Source organism: Drosophila hydei, unplaced genomic scaffold (assembly GCF_003285905.1).
Source record: "Drosophila hydei strain 15085-1641.00,03,60 unplaced genomic scaffold, DhydRS2 tig00008139-arrow-pilon, whole genome shotgun sequence".
NCBI classification, from domain to species: Eukaryota; Metazoa; Arthropoda; class Insecta; order Diptera; family Drosophilidae; genus Drosophila; species Drosophila hydei.
Window position 1 is genome coordinate 896,625 of NW_022045847.1, and position 23,646 is coordinate 920,270.

A 23,646-nucleotide genomic window follows, 5' to 3' on the forward strand; every position below is an offset into this window, starting at 1 on the left:
AATAACATTCCTCAACATTTTGCGATCCGATTTATTTTGGTTTATTTTTATGCATATATATTATAATTCTTTGTAATTATCCTTATTATTTTGCCTTTGTAATTTTTGTTGTACATTTTTATTTGTAATTTTCTATTTGTTTATTATTGTTATCCTGTTCTATTGTAGACATGTTATTCAATTGCAATGTGCGTTCGCAGCGGCAACAATCTAAATCAATCAATCAATCCATATATGTGCCACTTAAAGGCTGCATGCGCACACAGCATTATTGTCTACCTGTAACCGAAATGCAGTTCGTTAACATTTCGCTGGCCGGTGGACAATGTGCGCTTGCGTCCTTGCAACTGGCACATGAGAAACAGCATCAATGTCTGTTGTTGAATATTTGAATTCGAATTCAAATATAAATACAAAATATATGCGAATACACAGTTACAACATCGAAAGCACGCATCATCAGTTAAAGAAGTATTGCCAAGTGGCCAAGTAGCTAAATTTGTTAAACATTTAAATTATCCTCAATGTTTTACCTGCTTCCAATTCCAAATCATATAAAGAAATACATATATATATATATATATATATATATATATATGTATATATAAATATATATATAAATTGAAAATAAAAATGGAAATTATTAAGCGCAATTTATATTTAGCTGCCGCTGCTGTTGCACATTTGCTTTATAAAACGCACGTTCATATCTGGCTCTAAAAACAAAAACAAAAACAATTGTATTTTAAATGTTTGCGTGTTCACGAAAAAACAAAACTCTAAATAAGAAAAATAACTACAAATTTAGCATACAACAAATACCATAAAATCAATAGCATATGCATTATAATATAACATTGAGTAAAATGAAATACAAATGCAACAAAATTACTTTTAAACTTAAACAAAATTTATGTTGAATAAAAACAGTATTTCCAAAAACAAACCCTAAACTTTTCACTCTAATATGTATTATTGTGTTTACGAATAAATTAATTAGCTCCTATCCCGAATCAACGCATGAACGTATATTGAGGCGAGGATCAGTTTAGTAACATTGTATAAATTCTATTGATTTCATCTTATTTTTATTAAAAGCTGCAGCAGTAGCACGTTATTTTCCAAACTAGATATATGTGCAAAAAGTCTGGAACTAAAATTTTCACAGTATTCACTGATTATTGATCCTAACTCTACGTTCTTACGTAACAAAATTACCATATACAAGCATTCTTCTAGTATTCTGAAATCACATACTCCATAAATATATAAAAGCACAAAATAGGTAGTTAGAACTGCCATAATATAAAGTTGATAACCCATTAGAAAGTAACATACTTGACTTAAGAAAGCTTAATAATTGTAATATTGCGGTTATTTGGAAATAGCCCTATCTGAAACAGCCTGCAGAACCTGCTCTAATATGGAACATACGTATTCTTGGGCGATCCATTTAGGATACAGATCACGTTATTGTAGGAGTATTCTGTTTGCTAATTAAAATATATGCTAATTTTAAGGGATTTTCTCAAAATTAGGAGCAATGACTTAGAATTGAACTTCATTGCATTGACTCTCACTGCTCTCCCCCAACTTATAATAAAATAAAACAAATTGTAAGTTTTTTGTTTTAAATTTGTTGACTTTAATTGTATATTTTTTATGTATGTATATTGTTTTCCATGCAATTGCCTTTTCAAAATTCATATTTCCCCAGATTTCAGTTGAGATGTTTTTTTATATCTTTCTCATCTCTTGAAGATGATCCGTTTTAGCTTGTCTTTAATGTCTCGATGTCTAACTGCATAAATTGCATTCACTATTTTTCTAAAAGATCTGACCATTTTTTTAAATCAATACTTGCTGACTTTAAATTAAGAGAATTTACATTGAATGTGTTTGTTTCTTTTTGTTTTCAGAAGTAACTGAATTATAACAAGATTTTTCGCACATATATATATGTATAAATAATTTGTCCAGTTTTTTTTTGTGAAATTCACTTAAATATTGCTCAAAATGAAATAAATTTAACAATTTTAAGTGCACATTTTGAAATGGAGAAAGTAGTTTTGGAAAACTATTAAACGGTGTACAGTTAATTTCGAATTTGTGGCTTGGCTCTCTCCTCTCTCATTTTCGACGCAGAGTCCATGGGGTATTTATTTTTTGTTTAACATCTAGGAAAATTATCCAAAGGGGAGTGTAGTTCGGTTGGCTGTTAATGCGAAATATATGTATATATATATTTATAAACATATATATAATGGATGTGGCGGCTCCGTATAATTGATGTTTTAATGCCGAGATGTTGGACTGCGTTCTTAATATGTTGGTTAGTCACCTAACTTCTGCTCATCCTCCGATTCAGATTCTACAAATGAATAAAGTGAGAAAATATACACATTATTCAAAGAACAAAAAGTTATTTTTGTATTAATTTTTGTTTGAACGATTATTGGCCAAATCTAACTATGTTAAGTTATATGGACACCCAATCATTCTTTTGCTCTGGCATACCCTTTAATTAAGTGTTACTCATCGGGAGCATATACTATTGATCATTATTTTTAAAAGGGTATGCACATTTGACTATAAAAATTAGTAATTAAATGTTTGTCCGAACGATTATTGGCCAAATGTAACTATGTTAAGTTATATGGACACCCAATCATTCTTTTGCTCTGGCATATTATACATGGGCTTTTTACGACTTTGTCTAACTAAAAAGTTGGTAAGGAAATATGCGCAAATAGTTTCGAGTGTCCAGGCTTTCATTGGCCTTCATTGTTTATTGGTTTTTAAAAACAACGAGGCAAGCAAAAAACCCATATGCTATTGCAATTTTGTACAATGAAATAGCCACGTCAAAAGGCCATACCATTCTCATAAAATTGCCAAGCCGCGTATAGAAACATCTAATAGTCTATATAGATTTTTCAGATACTAACCTTCCTCGGCAGACTGTAGCCATTCCGCGAATTTGCGCATTTGTTCAAGGAAGTGCATCTTGCCTTTGTTTGAGTGCCCGTCCTTGTACCAGCGCAAGATAATTTCTTCAGACAATACTTCGGTCTTGTAGAACAATAAGATGATCTTTTGGAACGCTTTCATGAAATTCATGTTTTCGTAACAGAATTCTTGCACTTTCAATATCAATGCCAATTCTGAACGATCCGTTGAGGCAAATGCCTGCAGTAGGGTGCAATATGTCTTTAGATGACGTACTGCTTGATCTGTGACAAGCTCCTCCTTTTTGTTCCATTCTCCCAACGACATTATTGTGGACCAAATCTAACAAACCGAATGAAATAGGAATATATAACAATTTATAACTTATAAATAGCTTATATCATTAAGCTTACAATAACAATTATCTCATGATCAGGAATGTTGGTACGTTGTGCAAACTCTTTGATGTCTGCAGTTATCTCATTATGTGCCTTTTCGTCGTTAATATCATCAATGAGGGTCTGCTGCAATTCACGTTTGGCCTCTTGGCTGGCCTGCGCTTTATGCAATTTAATTATCTCATTGAGTTCTTTGTCTAGAAAAACTTGTTTAAAATATTCCTCAGTACGTTTGTTTAGTGGGAAAAAGTCCATAAGTCTGCAAAAATAATTACAATGAAATTAGTTTTATATGCAATACATTGTAGTTTTCTTGTTTTGTGCGAAATAAAATGGGCACCCAAATAAAGTAAATAAATTTATTTGCGAAATGCATTAAATTCCATGTGAATTGCTTAATCTAGGAATGTTAATTAAAGATTAACAATATATGCATGTAGATCTTCCTGAAAACATTCCAAAGTAAATACTTATAGTACTTATATGCTTACTTGCTTTCCAGTCCACCCTTTTTAAGCGCCTGAATAAGATATGCAATGCCCTTCTCTTGCTTGAACGTCAAAAACAGCTCCAATAAAAATTCGAGTGCTATGCCATCTTTGATCAGATGCTCATTATTTAGTACCAGCAATACATTTGGCGGTACAGAGCCATTAACTTAAAAAGATATAAGAGTGGGAAAGGCAATTATTAAATTGTATATGTGCAATTGTTAACAGCTGGGTTACAGAGTTGACAATGATTTATTCAAAAATCTAACAAAACAAAAAAAAAAAAAAATAAGTAATTGTCCAGACGATAGCCTAACTTTTTTGGTGGTTTTATACAATATTTTTATTGTTTTAATTAATAATCAAAAAATGTTAAAATATTTAGTTTATAACATGAATTATTGTCCTTGGGCTCGTGGCTTTTGCATTTGGTTTAATTATTACTTGCAATAGTCAGTAATACCAAGAGTAAAAATATAATATTAGTCAACTGTGAAGCGAATTCATGATTTGTATGTTCAGAAACCCATTTAATATAATAGTTGACTATGATATGTATTCATAGATATTGTAATTATATAGAATATAATAAGCGATGCTTACCTAACCAGAGCGCAGTCATGCGCGCAAGTTTAATACGTTCACTTGGCGTAAAGCCCTTTACGAATAACAAAACTTTACCCATCTCCTCCTCGAACATTTTCTCAAGGTACTTGTACCGTCTAATGAGTTTAACAAACACCTGGAAAAAATATTGTATATATTATTTTAAATTTATGGCATAATTAAAACTTGGTTTGTAATGTAAATAATAGTCATTGTCGCAACATTAGAAATCTTTAAGGATCGAGTTTTCCGATTAACTAAAGACAAGTAAAATGAGGCGTTTAATTTTGCATTATTTTGACACCGATAATATTACAAGTGAGTATAACCGGTTCTAATAATATGCAGTCGATGTTTATATTAATTTAATTTAGAGATATAGGAGCGTAGACTGAAATATTCCCGATTTAACAAATAAAAATGTTTTAATATATACAACTGTGTAAACGTATTTGATATATTTATTTGTTCTATCAGCGTCCAGGAACTATGCAGATTATCCCACGCTGCACGACTTCTATTGGTTGTCTTGTCGCAACATTAGAAATCTTTACAGTGCACTTTTTTATTTAACAAGGTAAAGACAAGTAAAATGAGGCATTTCATTTGGCATATATTGACACCGATTAGCTGCATAGTCCAATAACCGGTTCTAATTAATATGCAATGCTCCTCTAACTGTTTCTACGATATATAAGAGATTTACTAACCTGCTCATGGTTGCGCATTGACTCCATATCCTCGGGTGCATCGAATATGCAGTAATTTGTGCGTGGCTTTTCGCCATCCTGAGATATAGAACCACCAGGGACTAATAGACCACCCGCAATCAATATATCAAACAGCACTTCACCGTAACGACGATAATCGAGCTTGTTGCCCGCGCTGTCTAGAAATTTTGAGATTTGATCCAGGTCGCCTTCAGTTTTTTCGAGACCAGCAATGACCGCATCACGGAATCCCGCTGGGTCATATTTTTCTCTTTCATCTGAACACGAATGCAAATAATTGTATTATATTTAAAAATATTTTAATTCTAACCTTAGCCTATATAAAACTTACCTCTTTTTCTGGTCTTGATGCGTTGACCCGATAGCACTGGTCTTTCAGTTTTTTGACTCATACAATAAATTGCTGTATATATGGATGGAATAGGAGGATAAACAATTTTTTTAAATATATATTTTTTTTAATTTATATTTTCTTAATTGAATGTACATACAGTAAATATATCTATTTATATGACGTGATTCGCAAGGCTACTGAGTTTCTATGCATGGGAATGCTTACACGTTGAATAAAATCGTGTGCCAATGCTATCTAACCTAAAAAATATTGTTTGCTTGCTTGATCGTGTGTGTGTCCAACTCACAAGCACACTCAAATCAAATAATCTTTTTACTATTTGATAAAGCAGAAGAGCGAATGAAAGGCAAATTGCGAGAACTTGCCTACAGTAAAGACGAGTAAAGAAACACCAGAATAAAGAGAAAATTTTCAAAATATGTATATAAGCGCGTTGACTTTGTTACTGACAGCGCGCGTTTGCGAACGAGGTCAACGAATGCGTATGTAATATATAATGTATGCGTACACACACACAAAGGATTTGTTTAAGCGGTTTAATTGCAGCCAAATTAAACTTACACTTTCACTTAACGGAAAGAAAATTGCCAAAGATCTTGCTTCCGCGTGCACGGTCCTTATTGTATTGTTGCACTTGTGTGTGTGGGATAGATTAGTTAGGAGGTAACTAGTTGAACTATAAGCGCGGTTATAGCAATTATTTGTAGTTTATATTTTTCTCAAAATTGCTGTATACTTATAAATGAACTGTAAAATTGACACGCACGCACACACAGAGACACTCAACAGTTGAGAGAGGGAGAGAGAACACCGCAGAAATTGCTACTGATTTTATTTTATGTTTTAATATTAACTTGAACAATTTTGTTGCTTTCAAATTCAGTCGTACGTCAAAAATTCTATTTTTAATAAATATCACAATCGACTACTGTATACATACATGTGTATTCTTTTCTGTTAAAGTGTTTTTTGACGTACTAGCGCCTCTTCTGCGCACACCACTTTGTTAAACGAAATTCAGAAAGCAAATGACACACACAGTTCGTTGAATGCCGACGATAACGACACGACAACGACATGTGGTCGGCGCCATTTTGTGGCAATACATTGCCGTTCAAACAACGCACACATGTATATTCAAGACTGTTCATATACTCTGTCTGTGTGAACATTAATTTCGAGGTTCTACTTGTCTGGGCTTTTGCAAACGCTATAATAAACTAGATCTTTTGCGAATGTCGTTGAAAATTACACGTACTCATTCACAGCGACTGCTTTCTCTTCCGCCATTAAAAATTATGAAAGCGTATTTCATGGCTTTTATTTAATTAAGAGGGTACAGTCGCACTTCTATCTTTATCAAGCAATGAACGCAATTGTGTTGAAAATGAATCATCATGCTTTAAATATGTGCTTAGTTTTTACAACATAGTTCACTTACATATAACGCATTCGTATCATAACCTTTCTTAAAAATCGTATATAGACAAATACACATAAGCACATGTATGTATATACACATGGTTACTTCCAGCGTTTATACATAAGTGACTAAGACGATGCCGAACAGCGCGCATTTCGTGCGAATGTCAATTTTATCAAACATCACACACCACTAATATTATAACCAATCAGCAACTTAATGTGAAATGATAATTTTTTACAAATTTTAATTATGTACTTACGATTAAAACAAAAAAAGCTGTTTTGCTGAAAAAATTGAGCTGTTCCGTCCGTGTCCGAGCGTGCGAAAATCACTAATGCAGTGCTGCAATATCAGCAAAATCAACCGTGCCATTTTTATCGAGCTATCGATATCAGCCAAATATTCGATAAAATCAAAAAATTAAAGGCTAGAGAAAGCAGCTGATATTCTATTATATATACTCTTAAAAATTATAAACATGGATTCAAATTTGAAGAATTTGAAATATCGGCAATTGCATAAAGTTATTTTAAAATTACGTCCTCTTGAACAATACTATGATAGTACCATGCATGAAAATAAATTAGAAACGCATAATGATGTACAAAAGGTAAATTATGGAATTTTCTTAAAAAATATTTAAACATTTAATATATTTCAGATTTGTGAAGGTTTTCTGAAGGCACTTAAAAACGATTTGAGTCTGGAGGAAATAACGTCGTTGTATTCAGCTGCAATTATGTTGTTACTTCTGGGTGATCACGAAATACAGAATCGACGCCTTGAACTACTGAACGATTGTTTAAATTATTCAGATACATTAAAGCCAACAATGATTGACTATATAACTCGGGAATTAATTGACAACTTTAAATATGCAGCCAGCCTTGCTGAAAGCAATACGGAATATGATTATATGCTTTATTTTCTATGGGCGATGCCGCATATAATAACAGCAAGCGAAACGGGGAAAATGATTTCACTAGGCCTTCTGCGTTCTTTTATAGCGGAACTGGCAAATTGGACTCCAATTGTGATGCACATATATAGAAATGTAAGTGCAGAAAAGAATCAATATATATACAATATTCAATGATTATTGAAATGAAAGATCTTAGAAGTCTGGACAATGATAAGGGCCGTAAACATGGAGACAATTTTGGGCGAATGGTCAGTGCAAAAGGTTTACACATTGTTGAAAAGCTTCAGCCTAATTTTGTCAACGGCTGCGCTTAACAACAAAAATTCAACTTTAAGGCAAGCTGGATACCGAGGCTTTGAATTGCCTCCAGCAGAGATAGAGAATGAAATATCCGAGTGGTTTAGAACGCTTAGAAACAAGCTGGAAGAGAAGCACAAATCAGATGGAAAGAAATCCAACTTAATGGTAGGCGCGATATTACATTATGATAAGAATTTAATTAACTTAGTCAATTTTTTAGTTGGTGCGCTTCATTGACTATAATATACTTTGCTTTTTATCAGAGGCGGGCAATGAAATCGCTTCAGAGGCTGGCAACGAAGTGTCTCATAAACGAATAAGTTTTTAACGAGTATAAAATTCATATATATATATTATTTATCATATACCATATATCATAGACAAACATTTTCGTTTTATTTCAAATTTATTTATTCTTTTTGCCGCTTTTCCGCAAGGGTACATCCTCGATAACCACGGCGCTGTTGTAATACTTGGAGGAGATTCGATTGATGAAATATAAGCCCACGAGGGAGAAAAAAATACTAAGATAAATATTATTAGTTTGCATTTAAATATCTAGGCGTTAATTATAAATTACCTGGTTGTTGCACAAACACGATGAACAACGCCGGCAGCACTTGCCGTCGTTGCTAAGCATAATAGTATTTCGGGTACAAGCTTGGCCTGAAAATCGGAACCAAAGACCAGCGTTTCTGCATTTGATACACAGGTGAGGCTCAATATAAACATCCACGAGAACATGTAGCCCCCAAACAAAATGTTAATTTGGGAATTATTGAACCAGTGGGCGTAGAAACGCAACGTTGCAAAAATTACCAAGCTCAGTATGCCTGATATAATAGCGGAGATAAGAGGGCTCTTGGTTGAAATAGACTTTGCTGCAAAACACATTTATTATTGTTTTTCATTTTACCGGAACTTTTGCAAGATTAACTTACACATCTTTAAGCTAGGAATTCAATTGTTTCATCCATTGAAAGGTGAAACTATCGATAAATACTTAAATGTGTTTTAAATGTGTTTTTTTAAATATCGATATTTATGTATCTTATTCACAAGACTCGAACTCTTATCGATAAATAGTTAAAGGCAGACTATTGTAAATAGCAGGAATTGCGTTGATAAATAAAATTATAATCTGATAGATGGCTTCATTATTGAAAGCTGCTACCAGTACGATTCGTGGTACGTTGTTGCAGGCGCGGGGTATTGCGACAAGCACACCATTACTAATAAAAGAAAGTAAGTATAATTCCATGCATACGGTGTGATGTTTCATAACCTTTCTGAAGGCTTGGAAATTAATATTTTTTGTATTTAAGTACACGAGAAATTAGAAAACAATGCACTGGTCTATGAGGGTGTAAATGTGGTGTCGCCACGTTCAGCAAAGATGTTAAAACCAGCCTGCACCACTACCTTTTGTCCAGAATGTACCCTGGGCCTGGACATTAAACATACGGATGTGCTTATTTTATCGCAATACGTCCGATCTGACGGCTGCATGCTGCCAAGACGGATAACTGGATTGTGCCACCGGCAGCAAAAGAAAATGGGCACGCTAGTTACTATGGCTCAGAAGGCTGGTCTTATGCCGAACCTTAATCCGTCCTGGAGCAAAAAGGATCCAAAGAAGCGGTTTGGTTGGCGCAAGTTTAACAAATACTTTTTAGAGTCAACGATTAAATACTGAAAGTTAGTTATAATACCAGAATAAATGTAAATGTTTTCCATTTTATTTGCTGTCATTTTTACATAATTATCGATAATAGTCGTGTGGCAAATATTTTGCTAATATTAGTATTCGGTCACATTGGTATTGGCATAGGCATTCTTTAAATTTTTCTATTTAACACGGCGCGTTTTTGTAAAACAATGAGCTTTTTAAGTAATAGCAACACGGTTCATGTTGAAGTACGCCTGCACCGTTGCGAGAAGTAAGTTTAATGATATGCAATAAAGTTTCTAGAAATATAGCTAAAACTCGTTTTTGCTTACAGACGAATGCAAACGCTTCAATCGGAAATCGAACCACAATTAGACGCGTACTTAAAATCACTAAAAACTTTGCGCTGGAATTTCGCTTTTAATGTGAACACCCACATTCCAGCTATTGAAAGTATACTTCTGGAGAAAGACAATGGCGAAAATGGAATTGTGAAGGTGGATAATAGATTAAAGTTTTGCTATCATTACTATATGACACAGCGCCCTGAGTTGCGATCTGGTGGCGGGTTGTTTGATGGCGAAGGTGATGTGAATACCGATAATGTGGACAACGTAATTTCCGCTCATCATGTGTTGCTGCCTGCCAGTGAGTTTGTTGGTCTTTGGGATAATTTAATATATGAGGAAGGACTGAAAGAAAAGGTGGGATCATATATATCACATATATATCTACTATTTTAAACATTATTTACTTCTCAGTTGCTTAAGTTCGCTCTGTCTGCCTTGAGTTTCTCCCAACATAACGTGGACACGAATGTGATCGCTTGTAATCGATTGCTGCTATTGCATGGTCCTCCTGGCACTGGTAAAACAAGTCTGTGCAAGGCACTTGCTCAAAAACTGGCTGTGAGGACACAAAATAGCTTTGCCTACACGCATCTTGTGGAGATTAATAGCCACAGCCTTTTCTCGAAGTGGTTCTCGGAAAGTGGCAAACTCGTTGCTCGTCTCTTTGGCAAAATATCTGAGCTTGTCGCGGACAAAAACAATTTGGTTTGCGTGCTCATTGATGAGGTGGAATCGCTGGCATATCAACGCAGTGCGATGAGCAGCAATGAGCCGCGTGATGCGATGCGAGTGGTTAATGCGGTGCTTACCCAGCTGGATGATATCAAGTCCTGTCCAAATGTGCTCATTTTAGCCACATCGAATTTACCTCATAGTATAGATCTGGCCTTCTTGGATCGTGCAGATATACGTCAGTATATAGGCTTGCCGGCTATAACAGCCATTGGCTCCATTTACAAGTCAATGCTAACAGAACTGATGGCCAGGGGCATTGTGCGAACAGAACACATGGAAAACAGTCAAGAGGACTCGGAGGATCTAATCAATGATCTGGCTGAGCGTAGTGTAGGATTAAGTGGTCGAACTTTACGTAAAATACCGCTTTTGGCACACGCTCATCACACGACTCGAGATCTCTTCGAAGTTAACCAAAAGATAACGCTGTCAGATTTCCTTGATGCAATGCTTCTAGCCTTGGAGCAGTTGCTGGCTGAGAAACGACTCCTAAAGCAAGAGGCATTTGTACAAGATATGTCATATCAAACATCAAGCTAGGCAAACGGTCCCAATCACAAGTTCATAAGTAAAACACAATGTATAATGATTCCTATAACATAAAGATACATAGCCTATCCTCTTGCTGTTTTAGCAGTACATTAACGATGCACTTTGTTTCATTTATTACGCTTTCAATGGCAATCAACTTCAATCTCATCATTCATAATAAGACAATGTGTAAAGTAAGCATTTTAATTAAAATTAAAGAAATTAATAATATAAATAATATATATCACAAAAATACTGATTAAGGCAGAGAATGATTGGGTTGGATATTTCCTATAAAAATTAGTTATAGTAGGATTTACAAAAATCACTCGTGCCACATGACTCGACATTTGAAAAAGAGCGTGCTATAATTTATGCGGCTTGTTATAGGACTCGGTTGTATGCCGACGAGCCCAGAGGCTGTATGACAAATTTTCGTTGTGATTATTTAGCTGCAAGCTGAATTGTGATTTGCGATACATTAGCATATTCATCTCGAATTGACGTCGCTCCGCTGCGCGTCTATCATATTCATTGTAGAGCTGCTGCAGAGATTCTGTAGGGCACTTTGATGATTGTTGTGATGGCAGATGCCTCAATTGCTCAGCTTTCACTTCGGCCTGTGGCTCCTCAATAGCCGTTGTGTTCGAGGCATTATTCGAATCTATTGACAAATCGTTGGAAGACGCATCTTTTTGATTGTGGTATTTTCTAATTAGGTCGTTGTAGGTACGTAACTTGTCCGACTTGGAAATATCTTGTTTGGCTTTACACGCCAAGGGTGTGGTTGAGTGAGCGCCAGCGATTACACGTGTTGGAGAGCATCTCAATTGGTATTTTTTGTCTTCATAATCTCCACTCGCTTCCCTATTTTGGGCGATTGTTTGCAACGCGTACGCCAAGTGATTTACTCGCTCTGTTAGCTGCAGAAAGTCTTCGGCCATGTGGCGAATCGTACTACCAAAGTGTTTATTGTCATCCTCCAGCACCGCTAAGCTGTGTCCAACCACATTGCGAGATATGAGATTGCCAACAATTTCCCTGAGATCTTCTATCTTCACGTACTTATTATCCGAGCTGGATTCAAGTAATGGATTCAGTAGCATTAATTCTTGTGCTACTTCTCGCATAAAGCTGGGTGTCCTAAAAAGCTGGGCTACCTCCCGACGCACGTCCTCATCGACTTTTGATGGCTCTCCAGTATAATTAATTAGAGTGTCCTCCTCATACATATCCCAAGTCGACTCGCTGTCCGAAAAGCGATTTTCGTACATTTTGTATAGAAAATTTTCATTTAACATTTAATTTGGGTTTGAAGTTTTTTAGAAACTTTCTAATAGATTGTATTGAATAATAAAATACAAAAATAAAATAATAATTGTGTGCTGTATTCAAAGACTACTGAGACAATTTTTTCGTTTCAATTTTAGTTCTTTATTTTATTATTGGCGGATATAAAAGATACGATTTTTGTATTGAAAAATAAAACATTACGAAATTTTGTAGAAAACCGTTTACACACAAATAAACATGGATGGATGTATAAATTCATAAATGTATATACTACATGCATCCATGTTATATGTGTGTATACCTGCATAATTTATATTCCTCGTGGATACTCTCTGGCCACTAGTGCTTCCGGAGCTCTCTGAACCGATTACAGCAAAACTATTCGAGCGTGGGCGATTCTGGACGAAGAAACGTCGACTGGGCGAAGCTGCGGACAATTCCATCACAACGCATAAACTGCTGTCGACTGCTTGAATCTGACAAAGTTAGGATATCAATCAGGTCTGCGACAATAATAATCATATAGCTTGGCAGAATCGAACGGAGCAGTAAACAAGTTAAGGATTATGATAGTGCAAAGTCTCGAGCTAGCTATAAACGAATATTTTGATTATATATAAGCTGAGTTTTATGAGAAAACAATTAAATAAAGTAAAATAATAACTTAACTACAGATATTTTACTTCATTTATTCACTTAACTCTTGAAATATAGCCCAAAAAGTAGATTAAGTTATATCAGTTCGGGGCATCAATTTTTTCAGGCGTTTTCCTATTGGCATACGGCTCTTGATTTATCTGTACAAATTCCCACCCACCCACAATTTCAAACGTAAACGCGTTTGTTCTAGGGCTTGTTGCAACGAGTATTATTATTGATTTGATTGTTTATGATTGTGTGTACTCGAATTTGGAGTACCGTAAAGTATTTGTAAATATTTTATTGCTCGGCTGTGCCTGCCTGTCTAGGGGTAGCCGGACAACAGTGCGTATGTGCAATATCTCGGCTGCGAATCCTTTGCATAAATTGCAAAATAAATGTGGCGTCCAGTTCAATGCAAGTTGAGAATTGAACACCAACAATTGATGGTTACGTTTATTTATGTTTTGTGTAGTCTGTGTATGTGGGTGCATGTGTGAGAAGGTTTGTGTGTGGTGCGTGAATGTGTCAGTGCTGGAAGCTATCGATAGCGAAAACGGGACAGATCAAGCAATAAAAAACTAAAAAAAAATAAGTTTAAAAAACAAATTTAAAATTCGTAGGGTCTAAAAATAACAACATATATTCAAAACTTTCCGATTTAACTCATGACAAAAACTGCACAAAATGTGTTTCTTATTATTTCTTATTATTTACTCAAATATTATATCATATTAATACTAATAATACTAATAATATATTATATCATATTAATACTAATAAACATCATTTAAAAACAAAAAAGTATTTATATCAATTAAGATATAAAGTATTTCTGGAGGAAATACATAAAGAAGCTAGATCTGTCCAGAAAAAGTCTGAATAGGCAGCACTGATGTGCGCATTATAGTTGTGATGCGTATGAGTTTGTGTGTGTGTATGTGTGTTTGTTTGTTTGTTTGTTTGTGTATGTGCGAAGCCTCTGTGAGCAGAGTTTTGCGATTGCATTTCAGCAATATGGAACTGCAAACTCGCATTGTTATTCTAGCAGCAATTGTTGAGGCTAAAGCATTTAAAGTGTGTGTACTTCTCTTTCTATCTTTTGTGCGTGAGTCTGTGTGTGTTATAGGAGCTGCGTAATTGTTCAATATTTATTGCTTGGATTTCTAAGCCTACAATTCGACAGTACCAAATGTTCTAAGCCGAATTACACTACCTTATATTTTTGCGTATGTTTGCCTGGAAATTATTCAGACTAATTAAGTTTTAAAACATGTCTACTGTAAGTAAACAATTTAATAACTATGCGATAAACCTATTCATATTTAAAATAAATGAAAAATATGTATATTCAGCACTTGACACATATCTTTTAATATTTAAATAGAGTAAAAAACATTTGAAAGTGTACTCAAATAAAATATTTAAAATAAGATATTTATTCTAAATAATTCACAACTTTTTATAATATAAAAAAGGGAATCATTTGCATTTTACATTTCAAAGTTGAAACTCTACAAGCTCTCTATGGCATAAAAAAGTAGAATGGGTAGTTAACATATGTAAAAAATTGAATTTCAAATATTTCGTGATTTTATTCTCTAGCTTCAATATCGGTGCCATGATTAGTGTTCACACAGACAAGCGTATGGACGGGGGGACAGCATTACGGGCATTGAATGTGGATTTATCTCCTCTAGTTAAATTATCTTCTGCAATATATTTTTTTTGTATGTTTGAACATTTAATTGTTGAGCTTGCAGTATATTTAAGCTTATTAAATAATTATTTTGAAGCTTTTATAAATTCAAAAATGGGAAAACTGATTTTATTTTTTTATGCTTATTTTCACAACTTTTTTGATTAATGAAACCGATGTTAAGCTTTTTATACCCTGATCCCATTGAAAATGGGAAATCAGGGTATAATGTTTTTGTGCAAATGTATGTAACAGGCAGAAGGAGGCGTGGCAGACCCCATATATATATTATTGATCAGGACGACAAGCCGAGTCGAGTGAGTGTTATCGAATAAAAACATGATAGAAATGCAGTTAATAAATTATATCTCGGACGTCTTAAGAGCTAGAGGCTCCAATTTTTGTACTTGGGTTTATGTATATTTTATGCAATCTTGGTTTTATGTAGAATTGTAGACCATATGCTGAAAATTTCATTAAAATCCATTACTGAAAAACTGAAGTTATTAAACAAAACGTTTGGCCAATTTGCAAAAGCACATGTTAGCAGCGCACCCTTTTTCCTATGCGTGTGCACACATACATTCAAATGCGTGTATTATTGTATATTCGAAAAATCGAAATTGCGATTGAATTGTGCTGAATTATTAGCTGCTACTTAACTTCAAATTTGCAACTCTTCTTACAAGCGGTGCAGTGGCTGCAGTTAATTTCTGGGTTCGAAACTCGCGGCGATGAGACATTTTTTATTGTTTTATTTATTCTTTTAATTATGAAGTGGCGGTGTTGGTAGAGTTGAGGCGCGTCGCGTAAAAATTAAGGGTTTGAATCTTGGTGTGGTGATGTCAGTTTTTATTTGTATTTTTTTAATATAAACTACGGAAAATATTAAAAAACACAGATAGGACTGGGATCAGGGTATCTCCTAGTCGGGCACCCCGACTAGAGTTTTCTTACTTGTTTTTTATGTATATAATATATTTTTTTATATGTATATTTAGCTTATCATGTTAAAGTTTCGTTCTGGTTTTCTCTCTGTCCAAACTTTCAGTTTAATTTTCATTTAATTTAAATTCCTGCGGCACGGTTCGCGCATTTTGTTCACTCTGTGGTTTATTTATAAATTTCTTGCTAACGGGCCTCAAGTTGTTTAGTATTTTTATACCATGGCCAAAGACTACGGCAAAAACTATATATATATATATATATATATATATATATATATATTATATATATTATATATATATTATATTTATATATATATATTTTTTTATTATATATATATATATATTTGAATAAAACTAATTTTGAAAGTTATAAAGCAAAAGTTGCCTAAATCTAGAAGCTTAAATTCATTTTATTTTAACTTCAAGCCCATGTTGATTTGTGGGACAGAAATTATGATTTAAATCATTGCTTATTGTAATTATGTGTCCGATTGGATACATGCCTTATTATTTTTTTTAAAACACAAACACAAATGCATATCAGACTATCAGTCCGTAAAAATCAGGGTAATAATGCAATAAGGCAACTTGCAATAATATCTTATAGATGAGCACAGTTGGCGTTAATTGAATTGAATTCGCAATGCCTCATTTATTGCATGGAAACGTATAACAAATTTTTGTTCCAATCAATGCGACAACGTCTGCAGAATTACTAAAGCTCTTAAGCACACTTTATTCCATAAGAATGAAAAGCAAATTAAAAGATGTTCCATCTTGAAAAAATAACACGTATTCAAATGCATTTGAAATCAATTGGAATGTTTTAATTTATATGGAAGCATACATTTCATTTTACAAGAGAACGATTAAGTGTGGAAAAATGTTTAGTTTGTTAAGTATTTTTGAGGAGCTGTATGCAAGTTTCTTGCAAATTGAGATCAAATGAAAAACGGAGAGAGAGAGAGATGCTTATAAGCTGATGAAAAAATGGGTTGTTAACACTTAAAGACCTACATAACAAGTTTTTAACTTTTAAGTTGAAATCAGCTTAGTTCTTACTTTTGGTTCACTGCCAGTGTAATATGACTTTACAATTTAAGCTGACTTAAGGAAATATGCACAATAGTCATACGCCATATGTATGTGTGTGGGTTGGTTATTTATGCTGAAAACGTGACTGGAAATATGAAATGCAGCAAATGTGTTTACTCAAATGAAGTAAGTGAGAATTGACAAATGCAGTCATGGCGAATGGGAGGAGGAAACATGCCTTGAAGTTGCCTTAGCAGTGGGTCAAGCTGACGAGCTTAAGGCATATGAAATGTGCTCCAAAAATGTCACAGTATATATAGACATATAGTGTACGTATAAATATATATAAACATATATACATTTGTGCTTTGTACACACTCGTATGTCAAATTCAATAAGTGTGTGAGAAAATGACGTGCAGCTAGTGCGGCGCCAAGGATTCGAGTCGACTCGACTCGACTCAACTCGACTCGACTCGGTACGACTCGACTTTACAATATATATTGGCTCACTAGGCTGCCAGCAATCTGCAGACGCTCACTTCACTGACCTTATAAAAAAGTACGATTTTTCTTCATTTGATGAAATGAAATACAATTTCTCAAACACCAACAAGATGAAGCGAAAAAAAGTTTGGTTGCAATTGCAATTTTCTTGGCGCACAATGCGCGTTCCCGTTACCAGTTGCCAGTTGCCAGTTGCCTGAATATTGACGTTTTTATAAGTCAATATTTCTTTGGATTACAGCAGTAATAGTGCATCGCATCGAGCAGCCAGCATTATAAAACGCAACTGCTTACTGATTTGGGCCACCAAAAAACTTTGGCCATACATATTTAAAGTTTTTGTATCCCAAATTAATTTATTCGTCCAATACGTCTATAAACATGAGTATCATGAAAGTTTGCTCTTTCTCTGGCATTGTTGCTATTTGAATTAAATGTTGTTTGCTTTTCACGAATCTCTTAGAGATGAGGCACAATGCAACACGAACACGAGCGAACACCATTGAGCGAGCTGAATAATTCTAGCTATTTTGAATAAATAAAAAATAGTTGCATAAATTCAATTATTCTTGATAAATCATTTTACAAACGTGTAGCTTTTTAATATGTTAGATATTTGATGTGGAATGTGTAAGATATTTCAATACTGATAATAATCAATTAAAAAATTATAAAATAATAAAAATAATTGTGTCATTACTTCAACGATTGTTGAGTGCTGACAAAATAATAAATAATACATATACTTTTTTCCGCAGATACTTATTTCTATATATATATGTGCATGAATATATTCGCATAAATTGATGTATATTCAAGCAAGCTATAAATAAACAGTAGACGATTAACCCATGTCAGATTTAATATTATTAGTACTCAACTGTTTTTGCAATTGGTTATGCAGCCATCTAGGCTTTCTAGTCAAAATGAGATTGACATTAAAACTAATGCTACTGTAAATGCTTGTCTGTCGAATACTTTTTTGCAGAGAAGTATAATTTTTAGATACGAATTCGGAGTAACATTTTTATAGGGTCCTTAAGCCAACATACAACAAGTTGGCTGCAAATGTAAATACTCTATAAAATATATTTTAGTATCTCGGTTAAACTCACTCGACAGCATGTTGTTAAAGGCTTACGATTAAAAGCCAACTCAAGAGTACACCTGGCCAACTGCTGCTGCCACTTGCCGCTCGCAATCACTTTGATTAATAGCGGTTTGCCATCGAATGGAAAGGCGCTTGTAGCTTGCCTCCCAATGGACAGCCAAGTGGGGTTTTGGGGTTGGGCAAAAGTTTTTACAACTTTGCAAATGAAAACTGCAAATACAAATGAAATTAGTCGAAACTATTTGGCCATGCGCCGTGCTGCATAATGGCAGGGGAATCACTGAAGCCAAGTTCGTGACGCGCGTATTTCTAATTAGATTAGGGCAGCCTACCAGCCAGTCAGCCAGTCAACCAGTCAACCAGTCAACCAGTCAGCCACGCCCACTTGTCCGAGTAGTCCGCTGAGCATTGTGAACGTTGTGATTGCCATTTGGTTGTGCGAGCATCGTGTCGTATTCTTGTTCTTGCCACTTTTTACAAAATTTTTAATTGAAAAAATTCTTCAATTTTGCCATCTATCTAACTGAGTGGACCCCACCCTACAGCTCAAGTCAGACAGCCGTAGAAATGTAATTAGCCACGTTCAGAGGCTTCACTTTTTTCAGTTTTTCTGTTTCCTTCTCGTTTCCACTCAGTTGAACGTTATGTCAACTTTTCAATTTTACAGTCATAAAAATGCAATTTGCCAGCCAATTTTACAATTTATTTTAAGTGTTGCATAAGCTCAGGCGCCGCGCCTAAATGCCACTGGGCTCCCTATCTGTGTGTGTGTGCGAGTATGATTACAACAAGTTTAATTAAAACGGCGGCAAATGCTTAATGAAGGACTGCGCAAACGATGCGATGACCAATCGCTAAGCACCACTGCGCTAATTTTAGCTCAAAATAAAAGATTTGTCTTGCATTTCCCGCGCGTTCTGCCCTAACGAAATGACGTTAATTAATCATAGCCTTTGTGGTTGTTTGGCTCCGTCTACAGTCAGCTCTACCTTCTTCCATCTCTTTCCTTTGTCATTGTACAGTGGGTGGTATACATGATTGTATGAGAAATTTATTACTTACAACTAGATTGAACTGCATGTAAAAGAAAAAATAAATAAATGCATTAACTATTCAAATTGGAGTTTCTTAAGGTAGAATGAAACCAATCAAAGCAGCAAATAAAGCAGCAGGAAAAAAAGTGTTTTATTTTCTAAAAGCTCATAATTATGTAAAAATAAAATTGATTTAATCTCAATCATCAACCGACTACAGTGCAGAATTGGCGCTTTGCCCAAGTCAAAGCACAATCAGTGTTGGATTTTCTCTACTCATTATGACGGAAGGACGCAGTTTTCCTTAGTTTTTCTTTTTATAATCGATACCTCTTACGATGCCGTCGAGCTGTCTGGTTAATTAAATTAGAAGCTGCAACTGTAGGAGAGTTGCCGTAAGTGATTGCCATTCCATGACTCGACCATTTCCGTAACCACAATCACATTCGCGTATGTTTTGTCACTTGCACATGCTGCTTGCTACGTAAGTCCATACTAACGGACAATGACAAAAAGCTTACGCTTATGTCATTCCACCTAATTACAGTCTGCATATTCATTCTACTCGGCGTACATGGTGCGCACCAGAGCAAAAAACTTGTAAGACAACTGCAGCAGCTGCAAAAGATATTAACGTCAGCAGTAGTAGGTATCGTTTGGATTAACTTACATCCGTTACAGTAACCAGCGACACTTCTAAAAAGTTGGTAGCTTTTAGGTAATTGGGACGCTGGGCTCGTTGCATGATCATCAGCATTAGTTTGCGATAGCGCAAGTCACCCAGGTACCAATTATGATTGTAAACCGCTTCACCGACGAGGTCACTCTGCAAATTGAAACCATTTAATATTCTGTCAATATCTTTTCAAATTACTCACCGAATTGACCAAGCTCTGTGCGTAGTTACCAATCATAAAGACCTGTACCATGGCACACAGCAGAAAGAGCATCAGCATGACCATGTTGTCGAGGTTGCCGCCGATGGTCATCTGAAAGATGACAAAGCAGATGATGAATATGGAGCTGGTAAAGTTGCAAAACAGTGAAACACCAAAGATCTGATTGACATCTTTGGTAAGACCCAGTAGCCGCTGATGGTAAACGATGCTGGTCTGAAGAAACCCCAGATCCTGGTTGGCAGGCAATACGCCCGCCACATGCTGCTCGATCTGTTCACTGAGTCTCTTGAAGTGCATAATCAGCAGCGTGACTAAAGCACACATGAACATGTCCGCCGCCAGCTGTCCAGAGAGGCAGGTCTGGCCGGCAATATTTTGTGAGATGTACAAAACATAGTAGCTCCAATTGCCTTTCCAATCCCACGGTGTCCAGCAGAAGTAAGGCAACATTTGCTCAAAATGTCGTACATCGAGCCAGAAATCGTAGATCAAGTAGTAGACGGCCCAGTACAGATTGTATGTCCAGATCAGTATCAAATGCATGCCAAAATAGAAGATGCTAACGCGTCTATAGCTGCACAGATAGTCATTCAACTTGTATTCCTTTTGTTTCTCAGCGGTTTTCGGATGCAGTAGCTCGAAGCACTGGACAACTTTAGTGATGTGCCTCCGCTTACTCCAGATGTGACGAATTTTTAAATCACCGATTATGACAAATCCAATGAAAGATAAGTTCATGGTGGCTTCCAGGAAATTGTTGCCACTACTAAACGCCAGGAATACGTAGATAATTTCCGAAAGCAGCACTACATTCAGATTTAGCATCTGAAAAATAAAATAACAGCGCAAAACGGTTCTGTGCCCATCTGGTTTACTTGTATTAGGAGAGTCGCGATCGTAAGCTTTCATGCCAATGGATAAGTAAAAGAAGTCAACAAAACGAAAAAACGTATACAATGATTTCGCTTTTCCGTCTTTTGGTTCCTTGGGGCGCTTCCTTAATTCGAAGAACATTTCTGTTTCGGTCCTTGTTTACTGCTACATGTGAGTTCTTCAGATTGATGCGCTTTTATAAAGCCGTCGACCATTTGATAATTGCTAGTTAAAGCAATGTCACACCCACTTGATTAACGTGCACTGAAATCTCTCAATTATCATACCCCTGTGAACAGTAACAGTTGTCTCAAGTCACGTGGGCGTACACAAGTGCGCCTAATTCGAAATAAATGCGCCTCAGCAAATCGATGATATCCTCAATTAGCCAAACAGACGACGACATTAGTCGCGGTCACAAATATCAGGGTTGAGTGGGAGTGAATAACTTGGTCAGCGACAGATAGCAATAATGTGTGGCAATATATCTGTATCTGTATCTGTATTTGTGTATCTGTGTGTAATTGTGAGTATTCGTTTATTTGCACTTAATATATATTACATAATCAAGTAAGTAAAAGGTAGAGCATTATGCTTGCGGTACGGCCGTATCGATCCATCATTATAGTTGTTGCGAAGGAACTAACTAGGTTCCAGACTGTCTCAGACTCCAGCATGGTGTTAACAACGTTGTCCACTCTGATGGTTCGGCCTAGTTTTTCCTCGAGACTCAGCCTCTCCTCCAGAAACCGTCTGCACTCGAATGTTATGTGGTTGGCGTCTTCCACTATCCCTCTTCCGCACCAGGAACACTCGTCAGTAGCCTCATGGCCAAACCTCTTCAGATAGCTGCCGAAGCATCCATGGCCAGAAAGAATCTGTGAAGGATACAAATTCGTATTACCATGGCTACGGTCGATCCACGGTTCCAATTCCGGGATGGGTGTGTGTGCCCAGAGGTTCTTCGTTGAATTGCTCCACTTTAGTTGCCATCGAGCGATGCTATTGAGTCGGTCGAGCTTCTGGATTGTGCTCTGGTATTTCGCTATGCGGCCTCCGTGACCAGGACTTCTAGAGGAACCATTCCTGCTGTGACGAGCGTCGCTTCTTCGGAGACTGTTCTGAAGGCGCAGCTGACTCGAATTGCGCTCAGACGGTATGTGGCGCAAATACATTGGCAGGAACTGGGAGTTTTCATTGCTCTCGACCAGATTGGCACTAAGTAAAGGAACCTTATGACTCTCAGCAAGAGAAGGCGCCGTTGTTGTCGCATTTCATAGGAGAGGCCCCAGTACTGACCCTTGGGGAGACTCCGGCAGAGTCCTCAGCGCCTTAATAGCCCTTAATAATTTCTCTGAGATATATTGTATTGAGCCAGCGCATCGAGTATCATATCCCAGTTGGCTGTGTTGAACGCATTTTTTACATCCAGAGTCGCTATGATGCAGGTGGTGCTTCGCGCCATGCTTCCATCTGGTACCTTCGATAGCTGAAGTTTCAATGTCCACGACTTTGCCCAAGGCGTCCGTTGTTGATCTGGCCTTTCTGATTGGTCTGAAGAAAGGCCACCTAGAGCAAAGAAGCTTCTTGAACAACTTTCCTTTCCTTTGCCTGTAGGACGATGGCTCTTTCGTCGGTTTGCCAGCCTTGGGTAGCAGAACTAGGTTCTGGATGGCCTCCGAAAAAGCTATCGGATCAAAGGTATCCAGGCGGTAAGACTCCCGAAGCAAAGATAGTGGCCTGGCAAGTGGCTCTCCGATTGTGAAGCATAGAGCCAAATTATCGCTGCCTGTTTAGCTGTCATAGATGCACCAACTTGCCTCCCCAAACAGCGATGAGGAGACAAATACGATGTCAACTATAGAACCGCAACTAGCCCGGCTGAAAGTGAATTGGTTTCCTGTGTTGAGCAGAGCCAAGTCCAGAGTCGCGCAGGATTCCAGAAGACTTCGACCTTTGGCTACCCCATTCCATCGCCCATGCGTTGAAGTCTCCTGCTATAATGACCCGTCGTCCCCTTGCATCCTTTACGAGCTCATCAAGCACTGCTACGAATTCAATGAGCTGCAAGCTGGGTGCCAGGTAGCAGCTGTACACCACAGGCTGTCAATTGAGCGCGTACGAGCCCTGCATATCTACAGCGTGGC

The 23,646-nt window shown here is 36.2% G+C and overlaps 7 protein-coding genes across 10 annotated transcripts; 3 read left to right on the plus strand and 4 right to left on the minus strand.

Annotated features, from left to right (window-relative positions):
• Positions 1-1,629: 1,629 nt before the first annotated feature.
• Positions 1,630-7,310, minus strand: LOC111598492 (protein krasavietz). 3 transcript variants are annotated; one of them, XM_023313749.2, is made up of 8 exons: positions 7,216-7,310; positions 5,507-5,578; positions 5,155-5,432; positions 4,442-4,580; positions 3,839-4,004; positions 3,363-3,606; positions 2,949-3,291; positions 1,630-2,371 (listed from the first exon to the last, which is right to left on the minus strand). In XM_023313749.2, the coding sequence occupies exons 2-8, from the start codon at positions 5,565-5,567 to the stop codon at positions 2,334-2,336; spliced, it is 1,269 nt and encodes a 422-aa protein (XP_023169517.1). In that variant the 5' UTR covers positions 5,568-5,578; positions 7,216-7,310; the 3' UTR covers positions 1,630-2,333. The 3 variants fall into 3 exon arrangements, with proteins under 3 accessions (XP_023169517.1, XP_023169519.1, XP_023169518.1); XM_023313751.2 differs by lacking the exon at positions 7,216-7,310 and adding an exon at positions 6,471-6,561; XM_023313750.2 differs by lacking the exon at positions 7,216-7,310 and adding an exon at positions 6,092-6,169.
• A 95-nt stretch (positions 7,311-7,405) lies between these two features.
• LOC111598494 lies at positions 7,406-8,670 on the plus strand. 2 transcript variants are annotated; one of them, XM_023313752.2, is made up of 5 exons: positions 7,407-7,566; positions 7,618-8,010; positions 8,068-8,343; positions 8,399-8,509; positions 8,616-8,670. In XM_023313752.2, exons 1-4 carry the CDS (start codon positions 7,435-7,437, stop codon positions 8,504-8,506), a joined length of 909 nt encoding a protein of 302 aa, XP_023169520.1. In that variant the 5' UTR covers positions 7,407-7,434; the 3' UTR covers positions 8,507-8,509; positions 8,616-8,670. The 2 variants fall into 2 exon arrangements, 1 of the variants encoding a protein (XP_023169520.1); XR_002751381.2 differs by lacking the exon at positions 8,616-8,670 and having other exon boundaries at positions 7,406-7,566; positions 8,075-8,343; positions 8,399-8,480.
• Positions 8,571-9,172, minus strand: LOC111598496 (protein KRTCAP2 homolog). Its single transcript, XM_023313754.2, has 3 exons — positions 9,120-9,172; positions 8,759-9,059; positions 8,571-8,702 (listed from the first exon to the last, which is right to left on the minus strand). Exons 1-3 carry the CDS (start codon positions 9,121-9,123, stop codon positions 8,585-8,587), a joined length of 423 nt encoding a protein of 140 aa, XP_023169522.1. The 5' UTR covers positions 9,124-9,172; the 3' UTR covers positions 8,571-8,584.
• A 68-nt stretch (positions 9,173-9,240) lies between these two features.
• Positions 9,241-9,908, plus strand: LOC111598495 (39S ribosomal protein S18a, mitochondrial). The gene is made up of 2 exons (XM_023313753.2): positions 9,241-9,423; positions 9,504-9,908. Exons 1-2 carry the CDS (start codon positions 9,327-9,329, stop codon positions 9,872-9,874), a joined length of 468 nt encoding a protein of 155 aa, XP_023169521.1. The 5' UTR covers positions 9,241-9,326; the 3' UTR covers positions 9,875-9,908.
• Positions 9,909-9,953: 45 nt separating this feature from the next.
• LOC111598491 (pachytene checkpoint protein 2 homolog) lies at positions 9,954-11,650 on the plus strand. The gene is made up of 3 exons (XM_023313748.2): positions 9,954-10,118; positions 10,182-10,551; positions 10,609-11,650. Exons 1-3 carry the CDS (start codon positions 10,057-10,059, stop codon positions 11,470-11,472), a joined length of 1,296 nt encoding a protein of 431 aa, XP_023169516.2. The 5' UTR covers positions 9,954-10,056; the 3' UTR covers positions 11,473-11,650.
• Positions 11,651-12,977: 1,327 nt separating this feature from the next.
• Positions 12,978-19,102, minus strand: LOC111598624. Its single transcript, XM_023313957.1, has 3 exons — positions 19,062-19,102; positions 18,698-18,836; positions 12,978-13,232 (listed from the first exon to the last, which is right to left on the minus strand). The coding sequence occupies exons 1-3, from the start codon at positions 19,100-19,102 to the stop codon at positions 12,978-12,980; spliced, it is 435 nt and encodes a 144-aa protein (XP_023169725.1).
• Positions 19,103-19,993: 891 nt separating this feature from the next.
• On the minus strand, positions 19,994-21,640 carry LOC111598625 (putative odorant receptor 85d). The gene is made up of 3 exons (XM_023313958.2): positions 20,606-21,640; positions 20,398-20,553; positions 19,994-20,345 (listed from the first exon to the last, which is right to left on the minus strand). Exons 1-3 carry the CDS (start codon positions 21,638-21,640, stop codon positions 20,289-20,291), a joined length of 1,248 nt encoding a protein of 415 aa, XP_023169726.2. The 3' UTR covers positions 19,994-20,288.
• Between the last annotated feature and the right edge of the window lie 2,006 nt (positions 21,641-23,646).